Raw genomic sequence first — 23424 nt, 5'->3', positions numbered from 1 at the left:
GTCTTTATTGAACAAAAATGGCATTTTTAGGTACCATAGCCTTTTCTTAGCTATTGCTGGACAGTTGTATAGGATATGTTCAGTTGTTTCTGTCTATTCTACAGATAAGACATTGGTCATCCATTGATAGTCCCATTTTTTAAGGTGGAACGTTTCTAGATCACGCCCTGTAAATATACTAGTTAGTTTTTAATTTTCTTTCTGTTATGTATTCTTTCTCCCATTGGGTTGTTTAAGCCAGTAGTCTTTTTGCATGCCTAATGTTTGGTTCACGCTCCCAGTATTACAAGTAGTACAAAATTCCAGTTGTTTTGTGATTTTTGGCTATGTGTAGTTTATGTCAAAAAATGGATTAGGGCTTATGAGTTGTTCCGGGGCTTTAAGCAAGTATATCTGCTGCCTCGTTGAAATTCCCTCAACCCCCTGGGACCATCTTTAAGCTTTAGACTATTCGAATATATCATTTTTAGGACATTTAGGCTTCCAGCCTTTTTGAGCTGATATCGTCGGATTTAGGCCACAAAACGAGTTTGGCCATATGAGTTGCTGTACGTCAAAGCCCATTATGGTTAGCTTATGTTGGAGGTCGTCTAGGTGCTGCACTCCGTCCCGTTTTTCGTATAACTATCATGGTGTGTATCCATTGTACAGTTGATGGTTCTGCTCTTATTTATAGCTGCAGGCTTGATCGATTCTAATGAGGCGTTGTCAAATGTTCCTACTATATCGATGAAGCCACTTACGGCATCTTTATTATACATTGAGTTTTAAATTTAATTCGTAAGAATATTATTAATATATTCCTACACTGTACAGTTCACAATTTACAAACATTTCATTTAATGTGGAGCTTATTCAGATAAAAAGCATGGATTGATTACCTTCCACTGTTTCACACTGATGCTTGGTTTTCGCTGTGGGATGTGTTCTGATATTCTCTCTTCTGAACACGTCCACTAAAACGATAACCCGTTTTTCGTCACTTCGCCGGGTACGATGACCCATTAGAGATTTTTGGGGTGCTTAATATTTTAAAAGCCTATTTATTAAAGTGCGGAAGAGCCTTGGGCGTGGTCGCTGTTAACCGGGGTTTAAAGGGTGCTTTAACTCCTGTCAATGATGCCCCGCTTCCTTAAACAATTTGTTATATAGCCCCTTTATTCTCAGTTTGGGAGATGATGCGGTTTAATGAGATTCCTTGAGCGAGAATGGCAGAGGAGTCATCGTGCCGAATAAAGCTCTGATTCCGAAGAAAAAATTATCTTGGTTAATTATTAACAACTATTTCATGATCCATATACCAGATTCAGAAGCATGAAAGCCCAAAGGAATTTTTCGGTCATTAGATCATACATAGCATAACAATAATAATAAACTTCGATGTACAAAAAAAAATTGTCTCTTTTCTTGAAAAATTACAAACAAAGCAAAGCGTTTAAAATACATTTCAAATCTAATATACTAAAAAAAAGAGAACATAAATTAAAAGAAAAAAATTATAATGAAAAATAAAAATTAGGCAAACAGATTAGAGCGGGTAATGAAAGGATAGTTACAATTTACTTTATTGAATTAAAGTTCTTACCTGCCTTTAATTAAAGACGTTTAAAGTTCTCTGCCAGGCAGCTTTTGCACAACTAAATTAGTCCCTTCTGGTCCATTTTGTACATTTCTAAAGTAATCTAGTGATATGAACCTTGCACTAAAAAGCGAAAGGAACCACTTTAGGACACAGTGGCAAAATGGAATTGCTTATGAAGTTATGAAATTTTTCAGGTGCTTGTAAACAAATTTAATCAGATTGCATGAATCATTTTGTTCAACTACTTGTTGCCATTTTTCATGTAATTCAGGTTTTTGGGCGATAACCAACTGCGTTTTCTGCAGTCCTTAATTGAAATAAAGTTTTACACATTAATATAGTTTTGCCGGGACCGGAATAAGTGAACATCTCAAGGGGCTATGTCAAGCGAATATGGAGGGTGCAGAGCACATCCCAGCCGAGGTTCAATAAATCCGGGCCCCTCTGAAGACACCTGGGGGCTCGGGTTGTCCTGGTGGAAAACAATCCCCTAGCAATTAGTTGGGTCAACTGCTGACTTTAATCACCCCGAACGCATGCAGTATACAATAGAATTAACGGTTTGGTTGGGCGGCAAAAGCTCATAATACAGCGCCTCTTTCCAATCGAACCAAATTCACATTACCTTCTTGGGATGTTACCCAACTTTGGAGTTTTTGAGGGTAGGTCGCTGCGTTTTCGTTGAGATTTTCCTCTGTGAATATTCTAAAGTACTCTCGTTTTACTGAGCAAAACACTTATGGACGGTGCTTTCTGCTTAGGCATCATCAAACGTAGAAAGCGCTGATTTTCCTAAGAGTTGAGCTGCGGTTTTTACTTCCTTTTTTTACATCAGTCCAACATGCCCAACCTAAAAATATCTACTGCTATTATGCGGGGTATCTAAACTAGTCCTCAACCAGGTAGCTACTATTCGGGATCAGCGTAAAAAGAAAAAAGGGTCACTGCCATTCTGAACGTGATGTGTAATAGGTTAGAGTGTAGTTTAGCAGAGCAACCCATTTTCGGATTAAAAAAAACTACAACACTCTTTACGTCTAAGAATTTCTTGGATCCTTGAATGTACGTACCATAGCCCAAGATTAATTGGCAATACTACGTTTAAAATATACCATTTAGCGTTCAACGGGATCTTGGGTTGTATTATGGTGTTTTGCCAAACAGGATTTAAAATAAGTTTAGCTGAACATGACTCGAAAAGCTTCAAAGATCAAATTTCTCGTAATATAACTCTAACCTATAAAGATTCTTTTGTAGGCCGCATGGTTTATCAACAAGTATTACTACGCGGTCAGAGTACAGGAATGCTTTAATTAATATATGACTGGCACTTCCTTTAGGAAGATATACTCAAACTCATTCAGAGACCAAGGAAAACAGGGGCAAATTCAGGGTGTAGCATAATAAGATGTAAGTTAAAGAACTTCCTGCCATACAGACGAATGGGGCATTAGGGGTATTCATGATGTTTGTAAGATGTTAACTAGAATAGAGAAATGTCCAGTAAGATCGTGAACACCCCTTTCTTTTCTTAGCATGTTAAACGTTAATTTTTCCGCAATGCTGCGCGTGGCGATTGGTAGAACCAAATATGAAGCTCTAGCAGTCCTTGAAGGCTTGTAGTTTGTTATGGCTTTCTTTTGTGTAGAATTGTAAGATGCCAGAAGTTAATAAAAAAGGAAAATTAATCAACTCTGTCATTCAATATGCTATCTATGCACTCGAAAAGTACTAACAAATTCGTGCCGATGTACCTCACTTGTATCCTAACGTCTAACAGCCTATACCTTTATTGGATAGGGATGCATCTATTATGAATGAAAGTATAAGTGCAGGTCAGAAATTAACAAAAGAAATGTATTGGTGTGATTTAATTAATGCGTTTTGACTGAACTGAAGAATAAAATACGTGTACACAAAAAATAGCTGTTAAATTCATGGCTGCCATGTTGGTTACCTACCCGTAACGAATAGCAATATGACTACATTTTCGACCGAACATCTAACATTGCCCTGGCCTGTCAGATCGAATCGAACTAGCCGATTCTTGCAATAGTACATCATCATTTTTCTCGATCTAACAAGACCTAACATAATTAACAGGGTTAACACAAAGATCGTGAATATCCTTAATATAATACACACAAGCTGTGAAAATTAGTATATTCTTATTTTCTTACGACATTTTTGTATTTATGAATTAGCGTATGAGTTAAATTATCATAGTCAAAATGTAACCAAGACAAATCGGATAAACAACATAATACCATCTCGTTTTTATACTGACCAACTCAGAGAAAACACAAAATATATTCAAATTTGCCGATATGAGATCATTTCAAAAATTCATTTGGAAAAAAGATTTATGCTTAATTTAAGATACCAATTTCAGTGGTACTTAATTTCAAAATATTTATCCTTATATTTATCGATGTACAAGGAACTTGTGCACATTAAACTGATGTTTTGTGTGTGTGTGTGTGTGTGTGTGTGTTGTGTTAATTATTCAAATTCATGCTTAATGATGGATAATTATCCCCATTTTGTTTTTGTTCTTGACATCGTTTAGTCTTATGAATATTGGTAAATTTCCTAATCTCTCAGGCAATCAATTTATGCTCCATTACATCCTGATAAATTACCCCTAGAGACCTGGAGAGTATTAATGAACGGACCTCAATAAATTTACTTCATTCTACGTCGGTTAGTATGGCCGAGGCCCTTCCATCTTTAAGAGTGTTTCCATCTCTAATGATGTTAATAGACGAGAAGTTTTGTCTGACGATATTTCTGTACCCACCCTCCCATATTGCGTTACTCGTTGCAATTTTACAAAACTCTGACAAGCAATTATTGTTTAGTATTATTGATGTTTTGGGATTAGGGATGTGGTTCAAGAATGAATATTATTGCACTACCACCACGTTTCCGGCATTTGTTATGTCTTTCAGGGCTCTACATTCATAAATATTAATTAATATAAATATATAATGATAATAGGACTTAAAATAGACCTTCTGGAATAAAATGGTTTTTGGCGTTAGTGCAATTTTTATTCTTGGATCACATCCCTGATCCCAAAATATCAATAAAATAACGGTTGATCGACCATCAGTATTGTTTAGGCTTGAAACCGCAAGGTTTTTGGTCTTGGAGCCGTGTTTGGAAATTGTAAGTAACCCTGGGGATAAAGAACTTGGTGGCGTAGTGGAGAGGGTGTAATGTGCGAGATAAAATATTTTCCAGGGTGTAGACTATCACAGGAACGTGTGTTTCATTCGCACGTTATGTCTGAAGTTTGTTTCTTTATCAGTGCTTTTATGTACCTTTGCAAACATATTGTAACGAACCATTGCTATTAGGTTATTTACCATATTAAAAGAAAGTGTTTTAACGTTGTTTTCTCGTATTTTATTTTATTATCTTTAATTTACAATATTCACATAGTGCTAAGAAATTTCAGGTTTCGTTAAAACATCTTGACCATTTTCTTCTTATTTGATTGTCTAAATTTAGGAGAAGCTCTAACTAAAAGATAAGACTTTAGTCACAAGATGCTAGTTTAGTGTGTTATAATATGTTTAAAATTGTTATCTCTACATTGACCTTCCGCATCACAGTGACCTTATCTGAGGCTAGTACATTATTGCCAAGTTGCACTAAGAGAAAAAATCTCGCTTGTCTTTGGTACCGGTCCTTAGCTACTCTGTGATGGTTGATATGTGAGATCACGAATCCTAATAATGTTTGAGGCGCCTGTATAGGCCCAAGAACCTCTCTTTGTGTTGTCTGTAGTGAGGCCCCTGCCCAAAGTTCAGTGAACTCTCTGCTCTGAGCTTTTTACATGAAAGCAGATTGTGTGAAACGTAGACCCATCAGACAGTAGTTTAAGAATAATTCCAGGGAGACAAAAAAAAGTTGATCAAAGGGACATCGAAAAAGTAACTGATAAATAATTGATAGCAGGACTGCTGGCTATACTCTGCAGACTACGGATCTGATCATTGACTATACCACTTTAGATAACTAATTTATAGTAGACAAGTTGGAGTCCCTTGACTGAACTGTAAATAATATTATAATAGCTGTTTCGCCTGTTCCAGAGAACTGACCCTCCAGTACAAGGCCTGCGTTTAGCGATTCTTATCTTACATTTATAGGTGAACCTTTCTGTTTTCTGTAGTTTTGGATCGTCTGTTGTGCATAATCTCCATGAGTACTTGCAGATGGCAGTGTCTTCGGTGCTAGATTGAGTTGAAATAGATGAAGAAGATATTAGGTGAAACTGTAAATGAAACGTTCGGCGAATACCGCATGTCTGGAGCAGCCTTTACATGGTTGGCATGAGGACGAATTATAGGCTTGGTAAATGATGGATGCTAGAATTATAATTGACATACGATTTTGAGATTTTAAATGTTAGACCTATTAAAACTCATATTGACCTTTCCATAATTGTCATATATGTTTTATGATATCCTCATCTCCATCACGAAAATGAGGTGTGTACGAGTAAATCCATAAAATGCTTCACCCCCACGATATACATCATCCTACTCTTTTTATCTATGGCCGTCCCTTTTCACCAAAGACTAAGTGAGAATCATATTTCCCCAGCATCAGCCGTTCCTTGTCACGGTTTCTCATAAATAAATGTATTCATCATTCATGGTAAGTTGCTTACCGTTTTATCGTAATTTTCCACTCTGACGATCTCCCTGAGACAAAGATCAAATCTCACCTTATCCACCTTGGTGGGGAAAAAACTCGGGAGGGTGGGACATTCGTAAATACCGGAAGGTAGGTAAACATGGAGTTGAAAAGTCACGGGATTCATTTTTCCCCCTGACCCGTTTGATAATTCCATCCAGCTTCCTCCGCCCTCCCCTGATGGAAAATTACATCCTAACTTTTAATCACTAAAAAGTAATTTGATTCCCCACCCTCCTGTCAAATTAAATTTGTCCAGTACCATTTAAATATTTCCTCAGCGTTTCATTACGTATTAAATCCTAGAGTGCTTGTAATTCTTTTACACACTTGTGGAGTAGGATATTTTTATATCGAAAAAGATACTTTGAGTAAATCAATGTAGCTAATGAAATTCAATGAGGTTTCGTTTTTATTGTGTGGCACGGTTGAAATGAAATGACAAACGTATCGGAAAGGAAATGATTGTTTTAATCATTTCTTTCATTAGTACGAATATTAAATCGCATTGCTCATAAAAATGTAAATAAATCTATAATAGATTTATAATTCATTCTTGTTATTGGCAAAGGAAAACAACCAATTTTCTTGTAGATTTGATTTTCGAAAAATGTCATAATTAATTACCAGATTCTACAGGAAAAGCATGGTTTGTCAATTTTAGAAAAGTAACGATAAAGGTTGATTTAATGGATGAAGTTGCTTGATAACAAAAACGACTTTAGAATGGAAACTGATGTTCTTATGAAGACCAGACTGTGGGACACTAAAGTACTGCCAGTACTGCAAGTCCGACGATGGACCGAAAAACAATACAGAAATTGAAGGTCTCTGTTAGGAGTATAGAGTATAACCCGGAAGAAACGTGGGTTAAGAAGCAGATGGGTTCCGGAATATAATCGGTTCTGTAGTCAAAGGAAAGTGCAATTGGGCAGGCCATACTATCTTGAAAGGTGCCGAGTTCTGGCCTAAATGATTGAATGGACACCCAAACACTGCATACGAAGTAGAGGATGCGTTCACAACAACAGTAACGAGGAATGAAGTTTGGATTTGCGACCTGGTTCCGTGTAGCTCGAGAGAGGAAGGAGTGAAAAAGAATGTCCATTGCTAGAGATAGGTATAGGGATAAAAGAGGTGGCCACAAGGCCTTCTGCATTGCTACCTGAGTAAATCTATTGTGCTCCTTTAATTTTATAACTCATTGGCTGCTTTAGGTTGTTAATCAACCTCGATTTATCCTGGTCAGCGGCTCCTAAGTGTAAGATCTTTTCCTCTCCTATTTGAATGAGGCTATACCTACTGAGAACCTCACAAAAATATAATACGCGTTTTGCGGTCTACTCTTTTTCCCGGCAGTATCTGCAGTGTTTCTTTTGTTGTACTCCTATCCGGTGCATGTGCCTTCTTATTAGGCGGCAGTGCCATGTCAGATGTCCAACTAGATTCCTGGTTATGTGGCATTTCGAATGCCTTATCCCTGGGTTGTTGTTCCACCAGAGGGTTCAGGAATATAATCGCCACAGCAGAGGAAGGAAAATGGAATTGGCCATACTTTTTTTGAGAGGTGCTAGTGCAGTCTAGTCTAAAAGCATGATTGAATAGACACATTAAGATCAAAAGAATCGGAGAACGTGTACACAGCAACTGAGAGCTACAAGGTTCTGTGTAGCTCGAGGCAGGAAAGACAGACCGGAAAAGAAGTTCACAGTGCTAAGTGAAATATGGTGAATGTAATAGTGCGGTGTGCTTTATTGTTAATAAAATTTAATAAAAAACGATGATAAAATGTCTAGTGGACTAAGAAAATTAATTAAAATGAATATGCAACTCAACAAGCCTCACTATCAGTTGATAGGTATAGTACATTTATACAAATAAAGGTTTTATTATTGTGATAAAAGACATCAGTTAGACGTAATAAATAAAATATATAATGAGGACAAATAATGGTGTATCTTTAATTCGACTTATGGCATAATTAAATAGTTTAAATACATTTTTATGCCATTTAACCCTTTATGGACTGGAATATGATCGAAAGCTTTTTAAGCAGGAAGGGATTTAAAAAAACAGAACCGAACAACCTGTTTTATCCGAAACGATCAAAGAGAGGTATCTCTGTAGATTTATATTTATGACAAGAAGGCTCCTTTACCCTCGTCCGACCCTAGCCTGTTCCTTCCGGCATCAACATCACTCAATTTTTCTCCTTGGCGATTTAATTTCAAGAGGGACGAAGGACTTTTTTTCTCCTAGTGCGGTGCATGACTGCCAAGATTTTGCTGACAGAGAGAACACCCCGCGATCCCGGTCAAAGCCCTTCACCACGAAGATCCTCCAACAAAGTTCTCTCTACAGTACATTCCCCTCTGGCGGGTAATTATAACGCCCACAACGCGATGTTAGTTTTATTACTCGAAACAGAATGATGGGAAAAGGGGGAGAACGACATTTACACGAAAAATTTCATTTCAGTTTACTTGTGGTTTATTTATTTACTAAATTATTTAAAAGTGTTAAAGGAGGCTAGCTCCAAAATTATCGAGATTTTACTGTTTATAATTATGATGTGACCAAAATACGATTTTCACACTTTTAGATAAATGCGTTAAATAATAGTTGTATGTTTTAAATGATAGATGTAAACAATATGACCATTTTGAAATTTTCTAAATTTTATTGAATCCCTTTCCCATTCTGTCTTCAATTTTTTTACAGGGGCATCCGACAGCTTGGTCATTTCATCCCGGAAGCTCTAACGAAATAACGCTTCACACTCGATATGAGATACACAATCACACCAATAAATACATTCAAACCTATATACATTGATCTCACTCATACTGTTTGGTAGATGGAGTACTGGATATTCCTCCATCTACCTATTTACTATAATAAACTAATCTAAATTGGGGGTCGATGGGGTATTTTTATAAAATTTCCACCATTGGCCCAAGTCTTACACACAACCTAAGAGGCGATGGAAAAGCTACTTCGCCATCATCCCCTCCCCATTCACACCAATAAATACATTCACTCATACAAGACGGAAACACAAAACACATATTTTGAAGGCTATATACAACAACAAAAGAAATTCCTAATTCCCCTAAAAAGCGGAACAGGGGACCCTGAAACTCGCTACCGTGTTCTAGAACCCTTCTTAAATCCGGCGGCATGCCTACACGCTCTCTGTATGGAGCCAACGCATGACACGCCTCTATTATATGGGTCACCGGCGTATGGCGGAGTACACGATTTGGGTAAGTTCGCCAGATCGTCGCGGTTGAGGACGGCCGGAAAGGTCCAGGCCTGTAGCCCAACCGAAGTATCGTCCCCAGCGCCAATCCGGCCCTCCCTAAGGACTCACCGAAGCGAATCCCGAGTAACCAAGGGTAAGTTGCTCTCTCCGAAGAAAGGGAGGCAAGACCCCGAGCTCCCAGGACACACTGGCCAAGGGGCTAGTCCTGAACGCCCCCGAGATCGCTCTGAGACCCTGATAATAGAGCCTTTCGAGGCGCGGTTTTTCGGGCCGAGGAATAAGTCATTAAAGATCGTCGAACAAAGCAGCTAGTCGCTAGAATCTCCCTGTCCGCTCCCCACCTAAAGTGACCAACAAATCTCAACAGTGAAAGGGTTTTCCTGCTCTGGACCTCGACGGCGTCGATGTGTGTCTGCCATCTCAACTTCTCATCAAACAGGAGGCCGAGGAACCGCAACTTCTCCACATACCGCACAGATGTGCCCCTCAGGCAGAGTGAGGGGCCTATGGGCCCTCCTCATTCTGCAAAAGTGAACACACACCGTTTTCGAAGTGGAAAAGGTAAACCCGGTTTCCTCGGCTGTCGCAGCCATATCGTTTATCGCCGACTGCATCCTACCGCCGACCTCCGTCAGATCCTTACCCAAACGGTAGAAACAGAGGTCGTCGACAAAGACCATTTTCTTTAACTGCGGGGGGACGTCCGCGATACCGTTCACTGCCACCAAGAAAAGCGCAACGCTCATCACCGAACCCTGAGGGATACCGTTCTCCTGAACATGCTCCCTAGAGAGCACAGTTCCCAGCCTGACTCGGAACCTACGGTTCCTCCAGGGTTTGGCAATTCGCCTCTTAGATCAAAATCGTAACATTTCCGTAGTATCGCGTATTTCCACGTCGTATCATACGGCTTCTCGAGGTTGAAGAACACATCCAGATCGTGCTCTCTGTTCAAGGACGTGTGAAAGTCGCCCTCGAGAAGACATGCATGATCCACCGCAGAGCGATTCCTACGGAATCCCGCTTGATACTGGTTGTAAAATCCCTTTGTCTCTAGGGTCAGGCAACCGTTCACCATAGACTTCAGGACTGTGCTCAAGCCGGTTGTCAAAGAAATCGGTATGTAACTCGTAGCCAGGCTTGGGTTCCTACCCTCTTTAAGGATAGGTATGATAAGCGCTTTTCGCCAACGATCGGGGAAAGAGCCTGAATCCCATACGTTGTTAAACAAGTCCAACAAGCGCCACTTCGCACCCTGGGGAAGGTGGCGAAGCATCTCATATGGGATACCGTCACACTTGGGGCTTGAATTCCAGACGCGCCCCAACGCGGACTCGAACTCTCCCATCGTCAGAGGCATGTTGTAAGCTTCACTGGTGTCGCCGCCGACATCGATCTCAGTGCGTTCCGTCTCGTTTTTCCTTTGTCGGAAGGTGTCGGAATATGCCTCGGAACTGTGCACCGGGATACCTCTTCTGGGAGAGGGTGGCGTGAGCCACCGTTTCGTTTGCCCCCGCCATCAACGGGGGGGCTTTGGCGACTTCGCCTTTTGGAGGAGCAACCGCCAGGGTTTACTCCGGGACCCTCAGCCCGGGAGCGGGACGAACTTCAGCTTGGGCGTTATTTTTGTGTTTTGTCTGTAAGGTTGTATGTGTACCAGGTGAGTGCAATCCTCAGCCTTTGGAAGTGATCCCCTGGCCCATTCGGGTGCTTCACCGTTTTGGCCTCAGGAGGGCCAGCACGGTAACCACCCAGTCGCCAGATGGCAGTACTACCACAACATTATACACGAGGTAATACCTCCCCCCGGTGGCTAGTCTGGGTTTCGGGTCCTTTACTACCTCGCGGCCTGAAAGTGCCGTAACCCAGTTTTCCTCCGGTACCCTCACAGGAGCAGGTTTCACGGACACCCAAAGAGCGGGAGATCCTTCCTCCTGATGAGAATTGTATGTTGTATGTGTAGTGATTTGTGCACGGTATTTTGCGCTTGTTACTTTCGGGTTCCGAGGCCGTTGGTGGTCGCGTGCATCGACCTGTGTATTGGTGGTGGCGTGTCGACAGGGGCCTGGACAACCCCCGGCGTGCAATGGTGTGTGAGGGCCTAGACATCCTCATCCATCAGCGCGGTTGCACCAAGTTCCAAGTGCAGCCACCTAGTGTGAAAGTGAGGCAGTGTTGTGTCCCAGAATTAATACAGTCGCATTTAGGTTAATTAAATGTGTCTCCGGCGATGTATAATACTTTATTGGTTTAAGTAAATGAGCGGCGATTAATGTGAAATCCTTAAAATTCCTTATAACAGTAAAGGTTCTAAACAGAAAACATCGCGAGATCGACCTTCTCCCATTGTGCGCCAGTACATTCATAACATATTTGCATGAGCACCGTTCCTATTAACAGAAATGTAACTATGATTTCATTTAATTTTATTACGTACCGTTTTCTTTAATGGCTTGTCAAATCAACAAGGAAGTAACAAATTGTTCTATTTTTACCTTCAGAAATTCTTTTACGAGACATACAGTTAGAAACTAATTTTTAAATTTATTCGTAGATACGGACCGGCTCGGAAACAATCATTAAGGCGGTGTCGAAATAATCAAATTGCCCGGATCTATGTTCATTTAAAATGTTGTGGCATTGCGTCCCATAAAAACGGATCAAAACATTTTGTATGAAGGTGGAATTTTTATTTTCTCGTTCAAAACTCGAACGCTTTATTGTTCAAGTCGATTTCAATGTCAACCTACTGTAATTGTGACCAGGAAATAAGAACATGCATTGTAGGAACATTCGAGCTGAAACATTATATTATTATTTGTAATTTGTGGAATTTAACGGTAACAAACCTTTTTGTATCTTCCTTTTCTTAGTAGTCATAATTATTATGAACGAAATAATAACAATTTCTAAACGGTTGAAGTAAATTTTGAATTATTCTAACCTAATATGATTTATTTATTAAAATTTGTTAATGTCCAATTTACCTACAGACTTTTAAGTCTTCATATATATGGAACCAGTCACAAAAGAATTTTTTGTGGTGGCCCCTCGAAACCTTTTTGTTGTTGTTGCCTACATTAAGTCAGCGCGTTGTCTATCGCAGTAGAGTCAAACAGAATTTGGTGTAATGGCTACATTTTTAATTTATTTGTTACCTATACATGATCGTATACTATACAAATATGTACACATAATTAATATATCACACAGCACTAATGTCACTGCACCGGTAGAACACATGCTTTGAGGAGCCAACCATTGCTGGCACTCAATGTGTACGATTAGGTGTCAAGGAGGTCCCGAGGCGACCTGGCGGGTTGTCAGGAAGGGAATAAGTGGAGAGGGCTCGAGCAGTATGGTTAGGATGGTTCGAAAGGTTGTTATGGAAGGTTTGGAATTTGGACCGGATCAGTTCGTTGACAACGTCTTTGTGGATAGTGAGGTTAATTTGTTACACATAATAAGGTGCTTTAACAATTTCTCTAAGTACTTCCGATTAGAAGGATGCGTTGGATATTGGATGGCTTGGCCACAGTTTCACTTCGTATGTCCATATTGGTCTTGCACAGTGTTAGGTTTGTCTTAGTTGACAAAGTCGATTTTGGTCTTAGAAGTCTTCGTAGTAGTCCAAGTCTTGTTTAAGCTGTTGTTTTTAAGTGTTGTTGTGGGATTCCACGTCAGTCTGCTGTCGGGAAATATGGACCCAGATATTTGACTTGACTGGTATCTCTTTGTTGACGATATACAAAAAGAGATGGTTAAAGTCTTTTAAATAGAACTTGGGTTGAACGCAGTTAGAAAAAACTTTCTAACAGCCCCCTTATCGCTGCTGCTTATATCTGCTCATATTGTTTCAAAAATCATCACCTAACTTATAGCCAATATAAGTTTTAGGTGGATCATTACAACATAAAGGGCTGATATTGCTCAGGGTCTGTTTCATTACCTTTCAATCCAACATAGGATTTAATTTTGCAGAAAGTCACAATAAACTGTTTTCGTTCTATAAATCATTACAAATCTTGATTTTCAGCCTATTTCTCTAAATTTGTTACAAATTCAAGGATTTGCATAGGATTTCGTCGAATATCTCCTCTAATTATCCTGGATTCCTTAAAATAAACAACGAAAGCAAGTCCACCTTGGTTTCTCTTGTACTGCCAACCATAAAAATAAAGAAGCTTTTCTATGACGAACTGAGATACCAGTGCAGGGTGATACCCGTTTTGTGTTCTCACCTCCTATTATTCTCACTAATGTAGTATCTTCGAATCTTCTCTTTACAAATCAGCTTCACAGAACTGGGTTGGCGATCATCTTGGAAGCTTAATATAGTTTATTCCCTTAATTTCTTACAACAGAAATATTCTCCACCGGGCATTCTTCCCCACGGGCTCTTACCCTGTAGCTTTACCATTTTACATTTTTCCAGCTTTTTCGATTGAGATGCTTCTTGACAGTCTGAAAAAACACGTTTCCTTAACTTTTAAACATTTTCATTCTAATTTAAGGGTTTCTTTTTGTTTCAGGTGAGCTTCAAATTGTTCACTTTAAACGTCAAAGAATAGGAGGTAAAAATGTTTAACTTAATCAAATAATGTATTTGTTTATCAAGAAACTAAACAAAGAGGTGAATAACTTGTACACATACCAATTTATATAAGGTATTTTTTATATATAAAGTATAACAGTTGCCTAATTAGTTCAATTTTATGAAAAAAAATATTTCGGGGAAAAATATTATCGTAACATCTGTCGTGTGTTCTTAATATCTTTTCCACTGAAAGATTTTCTCCTAAAAGTAAAATAAAAATGTATTTTATATTTTGTTTTAAGTAATCGTTCACCGAAATGTTTGAAACGAACTTGGTTTTTGTCTCGCTGTAAACCTTTTCGATGAACTTTTATATCTGTCTCCGAGCTGTCAACCAGAGCTTATAGCCACCCTTTCAAAAAATCGGTTCGATTTTTTGAATATTGGAAAAAGGGCGTGCCTCCGTGGATATAGGTCAGAGTGAATGAGAGGGAGTGAGAGAGTGAGAAGGAGAGACCACCTGTTTGTAGAGATCAATACACAGCAGCCACCACCGATGATGTCCCAACCTCCCCGTCGTACATAAGGTTCACTTTCGTTGACCCACGTGACCTTGGCATTTATTCAATGCATACCTTGTGCGGAACTTTTTGATAATTTTTCATTAGTTATTGCTTAAAGGTTGATGTTATGACATTGTTTATGTACCCCGGTTAAGATCTTGTGACATTATATTTTGAGGCCATTTGCATAATTGAATTTACGTCATATGAAGATGCATTCTTGCATAACCTAATATTTACGTTTTATCAAAGGATTGTCATTCAATGGTAACAATGACTTACAGCTTTACTCAATATAAAAAAAGTTGTACAGAGGGTCTTTGTAGATGGCCAGGCGAAATTTCTTTTAAACCAAAGACGAAAAAAAAACTTGGTAATATTTTTAGTCTAGTTTCAAATTTTTACCTTTTTTTTTGTAGAAAAATTATACTGGGAATCTCAGGCCCAGTCCGACATCAGAATACAAACAATGACAGAATGTAAACAATAAAGGCAATTAATGTTTATTTGAGTGAAAAAGCAAATTATTGGAATTAACAACGAAATAAACGAAATGCGTTTTTTCAATATTTTTGTCATAACTTTGTCAGTTTTTGACGATTTAAAATCCGATTGTACCATTGTTTGCAGCGTGAAAAGTCCCAAATGATGTGTCAAGATATATAAGGTCGTATTTGAAATGTTGACGTTGAACTGGGCCTGAGGTACCTTGGGTAACTTTTACCCACAAAAAGATAAAAATTTGAAATTAGACTAAAAAATATTAAACACCTATTTTTATTTCTTTATTTTGTGGCGTCATAGGTTCAAGAGACATTGAGCCGGGCCATCTAAAAATGACACTGTATATGGCGGACTTTGCAATATAGAAAGTTTCAGAATATACGCATAAATTTGGACAATAAGCTAATTGCAAAATTAACATTTGACTGTTGACCTAAGCGGTCGATTCGTTCAGCGCTTGAACGGCCATCTCATCTCTTCTATCCACCCTGAGGAGTCATACCCCATTAAATGTGGGACTACAGTGACAATGGGTGGTACAGTGTGGCCAAGGCGAGGGGTGTCCTCGGTCACTTCCCTTTCTCAATCCAGGTTCTACGGCATTACGTCCTTGACACCTCTCCCAATCCTTGGATGCAAGGGGGATCTCCGGGCATAACATAATGGTGTAGCCTTGGGAGCGTGGCAACCTCTCCAAAGCACAAGCTGGAATCGTGTCGGCCTCCGGGTCGGCTGCGGACGGCGGGTGCTTTATCAGAGGCACACGAGGGTTAGGGTAACAGATCGTGTCTGCTTAGACGAGGGAAGGTGCATAACCATCTGAACTGGGGGTAGCAGAAATGTTCCAAGTCCAAAACATGCTACATGGGAATGGAAGTCCATACTCGTAGTGGCTTAGTGGCGATGTTGGTGTAAACCTGTTGCTGGGGGTACCGTTCGCGGTTTCCTTCCGAGGGCAGTGTTTCTCTATGGGGTGGTTAGACATTCCACTTTAAACAAAACCGCTGCCGGAGTGGATCCGGAAGTTCTTACGCTGGAGGAGACCCAAACCAGGTAAGGCCTCATATCAATTTCCTAAATCTTATAGACCTATAAGTATAAGTAACCTATAAGCCTTCTATTTTCATAAAAATAATAGAGAAAATGTTAGATAGGTATAGATCAATTAGACATGATTGTGGAATTAATACAATGATACATCCCAATCAGCATACGTATTTACCAGGAACATCAGTGGAAACTGCTTGTGATAAAGGTTTAACAATTAATCCAGCTAAACTGGAATTGATAATGTTTAGTAGGAGAAGAACATTAGGTAATTTTAAAAACCCTAAATTTCAGGGCATAGAATTAAAGTTAGTGGATTCATTCAAATTCCTTGGTATGACGCTTGACAGGAAACTTGATTGGAAAGATCATATTAATAGCATATACAGAAAAGGCACAATATCAATGGTACAATGTAGGAGAATTGTCGGGAAAACATGGGGTATCAAACCATGGGTAGCCCAATGACTATATACTGCAATTATTCTACCTAGATTATTTTTCGCAGCTTTAGTATGGGGGAAAGGTCTAGAAAAAAGGGAGCAGTAACAAATTAAGGTCATTTCAAAGATTAGGTTGATGATGACAGGACACTACACATTTTCAACTACACCCCACCCTAGCACTTGAAATTATAACCAATACCACACGTCTACACATTGAGATTAAGGTCAGAGCACTAATCACCTGCTACAGATTAATTAGCGAAGGCAGCTGGAATCATAAGTGCGGTAACGTAGGTCTCTCGAAAATCTCACAAAAATTAAGTAAGGTTAACGGCCAATTATTAAGCGTTAGTGATAAAAAGATTAAAACCCCTTCGGGGAAAAAGTACTTTCAGGTAGTCACCCCTTGCGAATATAATTATAGTGTGGATGATGACCATCGCAACATAGACTGCTACACAGATGGTTCCCTTATCAAAGGTAGAGGGAGTGGTCAGGAATACCTTCATAAGGAATCAGCATCTCCTCCTCTCTTGGCAATAACACCGCCGTTTTTCAGGCGGAAATCTGAGCCATTAATGTGTGCTGTAGAACACTTATGGAAAATAAAATTAAGGGAAAAGATATTAGAATTTTTTCTGACAGTCAGGCTAGTCTTAGGGCATTACAAAAAGATTTGTCAACCTCAGGACTGGTGGAGGAAACTGTAGATCTTTTCAATAGGATCTCTTTCAGGTTTGAAAATAAGGTGACCCTTATTTGGATACCAGCACATAAAGGACGCCATGGCAATGAAAAGGCGGATGGCCTGGCCAAAGAAGGTTCTAATACTGCGTTTGTCGGGCCACAACCGCTATTAACTCACTCTATGAGCACAGCGAAAGAGAGTATTAATGGGGCATGAAACAATTCCTTAGGGAGTGGAATTTATCCCCCGGACACAGGCATTCGAAGGAGTTCGTTAAGATGATCAAACCAGCAGAATCGAAATGGCTATTCTCTAACTCAAGGAAGGGAATTAGGAGGCTGATATGTATTCTGACGGGCCACTGCCCACTGAGAAGACACCTCTCCGTAATGGGTATTCTTCTACCAGATCCGTTTTGCCGTTTTTGCGAAATAAATGAAGAAACGACAAGGCACTACCTCGCAGAGTGTGATAGGTATGCTAGGTCTAGATTAGAAATCTTTGAAGGAGAGGACATCACCAAATCACTCCCCGAGATAAAATGGTCCAAAATCTTGGGGTTTGTAATCAACTCCAAGAGATTTATGCAGGACACGTAAGCCGACCAAGTCCCGGACCTTTACGATGAAATTAAATGACTGGGGTACGAGTCTACCCAGGCATTTAACCCCTCAGGTCTTGGTCGCCCACCCTGCGTAATGTATATACATATACACGCTGGAGGAGCCCCAATATTCTGGGAGATAGAGTCGCTATCGGAGACTTGGTCGATTTATTTTTAATTTGGAATTGTATTATTTATTTAAACATACTCGCATTTTGTAACATTAAAAATAATATATAATGTATCGCCTTTTTCCATTAAATTAACCTTTTTACAAGACAAATTAACGACATTTGAAATTAACCCTTTTAATTTCAAATTAATCTTTTAAATTTTTTTTAATTTTTTTTAACTTTTGTATTTTAAAAAACATTTTAACTTCAACTAACCATTTTTAGCTTAAAATTAACCCTCTTTAATACAATTTTAACTTCAAATTAACCCTTTGTAATTTAAAATTCCTTTTTTTCAAAGCATTAAAACAGCTAAGGAGATGTTATGGAATACAATTTAGTCAGTTCAGCATAATTTGTAATTAAAATCTTTATTAGATATATTATAATCTTTATAAGATTTTTTTAAACTAATTTGTGCAAAGCGCCTTAAATATAATAGGAAGTTGGTGTAAGATTACGGGTTTAAATATAAACCTTGATAAAACAAAAATACAGCACATTTTATATCCTTCACAAAAAGAAGGAAGCACGAATTATAAGCACGCTCATTATAAAAGGTGAAGGCTTAACTTTCTCATTGGCCTTGGCATAACCTTTGAACAAAGGTGGAAATGGGGAAAACGCGTAGGCAACATCCCGCATTAAGGTTGTATTAGGCATTCGTCAAAGACTATGCAGAAAAAATTGGGGAATAAACCCCAAAATGGCGTACTGGTCACAATAGTCCATTGGTCACATATGGAGCTCTAGCAGGATGGCCAAAACATCGTGTTGCGATTTATAATTTGTTGTACAGCCCAAATTTAGAGTCATAGTTGTTATGAGGTTTTGAAGGCGGTTCTTTAAAAAAATCTTCCTATAAAACTCCTAATCACACCTGTGAAGTCGTCTCCCTTACAAATTATTACAAACGCGAATATGCTAAACTTATCTTCTGAAAATCATTCTGCACATTGCAGGAGTTCTCCTCCACGATGATGTACAAAGTCTCCTTTACTTTTCTTGTCACATCTGAGGCTTCTTTATCCAACACGTCAATATTCTCAAAATCAAAATTGCGCCCGTTTAAAAAAGCCCATCTAACAATTTGGATGGATCTTTACAATCACGTTGTTCTTACATCCTAATTTTTAACCTTTCCATAGTTTGGCTAATGTATTTGGCAGGACATCCTGCATTACCTATAAATAACGTAGACGTGCTACACAAATCATCTTTATATTTTATCTATCCAGCCTATTCAAATAATTAAAACAAATATTTACATCAGGTATATTGTTTTTGATGAGTATCCTCGCTTTGTTGCTAACATCGGGTACAAATGTTAAACTTCTATAAATCACAAATATACTTTTTTCCACACAGGACTCTCTTGAGGGGGAATATTTTGATTAGAAGATGTTTCGTTTAAATTTTGATTAATTAGCCACAGTATCGTTTTTTTTTCTCCCAACACCACGAACTGGAGGAGGAGGCCCCCCTGAGCACTGCAGCTGTACAGCTAATTGTACTTTATTCCTGGCTCCATTTTTTGAGAGCTCGCTACACGCGTGTGAATTGAGCTCCGGGTGTGCCAGTGTTCTTCCATGGAAGAAACTCATTTTTGAAGGGGGTTGGGACCAAATTAAGGGTCGCTGAGATCCGATCCCGCCCCAGACCTCCCATTGATGAGTGCTGGGTCAGTTTCTTTCAATTGCGGCCACCGGTCCCCTTAGGCGTCAGAAAAATGTTCACAGGCAACGGTGGGGATCGAACCCATGACCGCGGGATTTACTAGCTGAGAGTCTGACGCCTCAACCAAGTATCGTTCATTACACAGCGAAAAGATGTGATTGTTAGCAGAGTTTATCTTTATTCCAGAAGTGTGTGAGGAATTGAAATTGGTAGATCTGAGTTACTCTCTTTAGTTTCTACCCTTTGACCGTAACACTGATCATACATCAAATTTAAAAAAACACTCTTGCTTATAAGGTCAATTATTTTGTGAATGCCCCTTGGTGGCCGAATGGTTATGATGTCCGAATCGTTTTTGACACACTGGCGATTATGAGTTCATATCCTCGCACAGTTGATGGTTTTTTAATTGGCAATAATGTGAAAAACGATTATTTGGAGATCGTGAGTTGCGGTCTAGTGTGACGTAGGTTTTAGAAAAACATTTTATCATGCGTTTCGATCTTTATTGAGATCATCAGGGCTCAAAGTGTTTGTTTTCCGTATAGATGTGTCATTCTTGTCAGTCGTGTTCAAATAATCACTGGCTAACGGTCAATAAACACCACACAAATGTGGAAAACGTATTGTAAAGGGTTTTAACCCATCGACCAGGACATCCAAGGTAATTTGACGATAAGCCTTCTTGTATGCCAGGAATTATTGTACTTTCCTTTTTTACTGAATGCAGTAGTGCATTTTTGTTTTATAATTTTGACTTAACGATAACTTTCCATTTTGACCCGTGTTTAATAATTGCACGTGACATCACTCACTTTATAATCGATTGTGTCATATTTTTGAATTTTGTCGACTTTCATTTCTTTTGTCCCGCCATTACCTGGAATTTCAATTACGCCCAGAGTGAAACCACGGTTTGCGCGAAAGTGTTGCGATCCCGCATGTTGTTAATCAGAAGTTCTCAGCGCCCGCATGCCCGAACTCTTGAATTCATCCCTCGTACAAGTTTCACTCGTAATACTAATAACTTCGATCACGCATAATTTCTGTATGGATTCACGTTTTCTAATAGATTTAAAATGGTATCATGTGATTTATAGTGTCGCTAGACTAAGGTAAATCTTGATGAAAAAATCTACCAAGTTAAAGCAAGAACTATTAACTTTACAACGTATTATTAATTTAAAAAACCACCTTTTTGAAGTGTCTTCTATATCTGTAAAATAGAAAAATTTAATTTTTAAGAAATCCCTCCTTACTCTTTTTTCAAGAAGGGTAGCAATGTTGAATGTGGTAAATTAATATAGGGTGGAGAAACTACTGGCTCGTACAAAGATTTTCAATTTTTAAAATAGGTTTTGACGTTGTCACCGTTTATAATATCTAGGCAATCGTCTCTTTAGTCTTCTAGCTTGGTTCGGTGAAATATGTGAGAGATGTGCTTTTTTCGATTTGATGGGTGATGAGCAATAGGAAGATTTTGGTGAAATTTACTGTAAAGCAATCGAGGTACATCGTAGATATTTGTGTGTAGTTTCATCCCATACATCGTCCAGGATTTTTCGAAGAATTGTTGTTTGAGCAGTTTGAATACAGAGCTTGGTGTAGCTTTAACTGAACCCCACACTGCTAGTTAGCCTTTGTCTTTGCAACGCTTTGTTAAGTAGTAATGAAAGGATTTTGTTGTTTATCATTTCATCAGTTCTTGTTCTTTAAGGCGTTTGTTTCCACGTCAGTCGGCTGTCTATGTACATTCCTAGGTATCGAATAATTTTTAATTACCCAATTTGAATATGGAGGAATATAAGATATTCGAGGAGTTTGTTGAACCCCAGGCCCCTTAATCCGTAGGTCAATAGTGGTTTTGGAAAAGAATTAAATTTGAAAAGGAGTTTCTTGTTGACAGTGGTAAATTTGATCGCATGCATAACTGCGGTAATTTTGTATCGTTACACAGTTCTCGTAGTTTAAGGCGTATATGTGTTCCAGATATCAACGAATTTTTGATTTCCCAGTTTAAACATGGAGATCCATATTGGTTTGGAAAAGAGATGAAGTTTTAAATCAGTCTTTTGCTGGGTAGTGATAAGACATCGTTTTTCGAGGATTTTGTGTCGTTTCATCATTTCTTGATGTGTAAGCGTTTGTGTGGGTTCTACGTTAATCGTTTGTCTATGTAAACCCTTCGCATCCCACTTTAATTGGTTGGAAGGTACGTTATTGAAATATAATGGTGGCCTAATTAAGGGTAAAAGTTATGTGAGGGGAATATTTTCGCCATCAATTTTAACCCACTCTTTTTGCACCAAGATTCCAACAGTATGAGATGTTGGAGGTAACATGAATCTGTTATTGCCATTGATAACTACGTTAAATTTCCAATTCAATGTGATCAATGCTAAACTTGTAAACCTTCGTGAAATAAGCGTTTTAGTGGAGAGAACTTTGAAAAATAAATCCATTAGATTATTTGGAAATCGTAAGATGCGGACTGGTGTGACGTAGGTTTTACAAAAACATTTTCTTTATCATGCCAACGTTTCGATTTTTATTGAGATCATTTTCAGGGCTCAAAGTGTTTGTTTTCCGTGTAGATGTGTCATTCTTGTCTGTCGTGTTAAGAAATCATCTCCAAATAATCATTAAGTAACGGTCACTAAAAACCACACAAGTCTGCTCATCTTTGAATCGATCGCCAAGATGTCCTACAGATTGAGAACTGCCATGCATTTTGAACATGTGTTTTTATGGTAGACTTCTTGTGTATAACTAATAGACTATACGACCTAGAGCACTCCCTTGACATACACTTGTTTATTCTTTCTTTTGATCCCAGTAATCAACGCCTCAGATCTGAATAAACTTGCGGATATGTATCACTAAAGAAATTTCAGATATTGTATTATAACTCTTAGATATCGCACCTTCTCACCTGTGATGTGAATTTTTCCACATTTAATTTCAACCTTTTTTTTTTCTTGCACCAAGCTTCCAACAGTGTGAGATGATGTTATATGTTCTGCATTGGAATGTATAGTTTTGTTTATGAGATGGAATGTCAGCTGTACTTGATACAGTACAGGGGTTAGTAATCTGCCTTAAGGAACACCACTGTTTCGCATAATAAGCGGGGAGGAAATTTTCTTCAATTACTAAGAAAAACCGGTCAGTGGGTGCCTGGGTGTCAAACTAGATCAAAACTAGGCTTAGGTCAAAAAGTCGCCAAACAGTACTGACCCAGATCAAAGGAGATCATAATGATTATGACAGTATTCGGACAGTTTAGCGCCGTTGCGGTTATTAAAAATAAGTTTTATGTTAAATGTGTGGTATTTAGTGACCGTTAATTAATGATTGTTTATTGAGATCATCTTCAGCACCTGGTATTTATAAACCTTATTCAAATTATACAAATGCATATAAGATATGAATATTAATTTATATAATGATGTACACAATATAGAAAATTCATATTCTTACCTTATATGTATTTGTATAAATTAAACAATGTTTATACATCCTAGGACCTGAAGACAATCTCAGTAAAGATCGAAACGTTAGCACGATAAAGAAAATATTTTCCTAAACCTACGTCACATCAGACCGCACCTCAAAAACTCTAAATAAT

The 23424-nt window shown here is 38.6% G+C and overlaps 1 protein-coding gene across 8 annotated transcripts in view; it reads left to right on the top strand.

Annotated features, from left to right (window-relative positions):
- Positions 1–23424, top strand: part of LOC106665612 — a 370792-nt gene that overhangs the window by 157036 nt on the left and 190332 nt on the right. For 6 of the 8 annotated variants that reach the window (XM_024227025.1, XM_024227024.1, XM_024227021.1 and 3 more), the window contains exon 3: positions 14090–14131. The exons of the other annotated variants lie outside the window; for them this stretch is intronic. In XM_024227025.1, the coding sequence (XP_024082793.1) occupies positions 14090–14131 (42 nt within the window). The remainder of the gene's footprint in view (positions 1–14089; positions 14132–23424) is intronic. 8 annotated transcript variants of the gene reach the window in all.

The sequence above is a fragment of the Cimex lectularius genome, unplaced genomic scaffold (assembly GCF_000648675.2).
Source record: "Cimex lectularius strain Harlan isolate CLEC.00 unplaced genomic scaffold, Clec_2.1 scaffold104, whole genome shotgun sequence".
NCBI classification, from domain to species: Eukaryota; Metazoa; Arthropoda; class Insecta; order Hemiptera; family Cimicidae; genus Cimex; species Cimex lectularius.
Note: the sequence above shows the minus strand (reverse complement) of the source record. Positions and strands in the feature narration are given on the sequence as shown.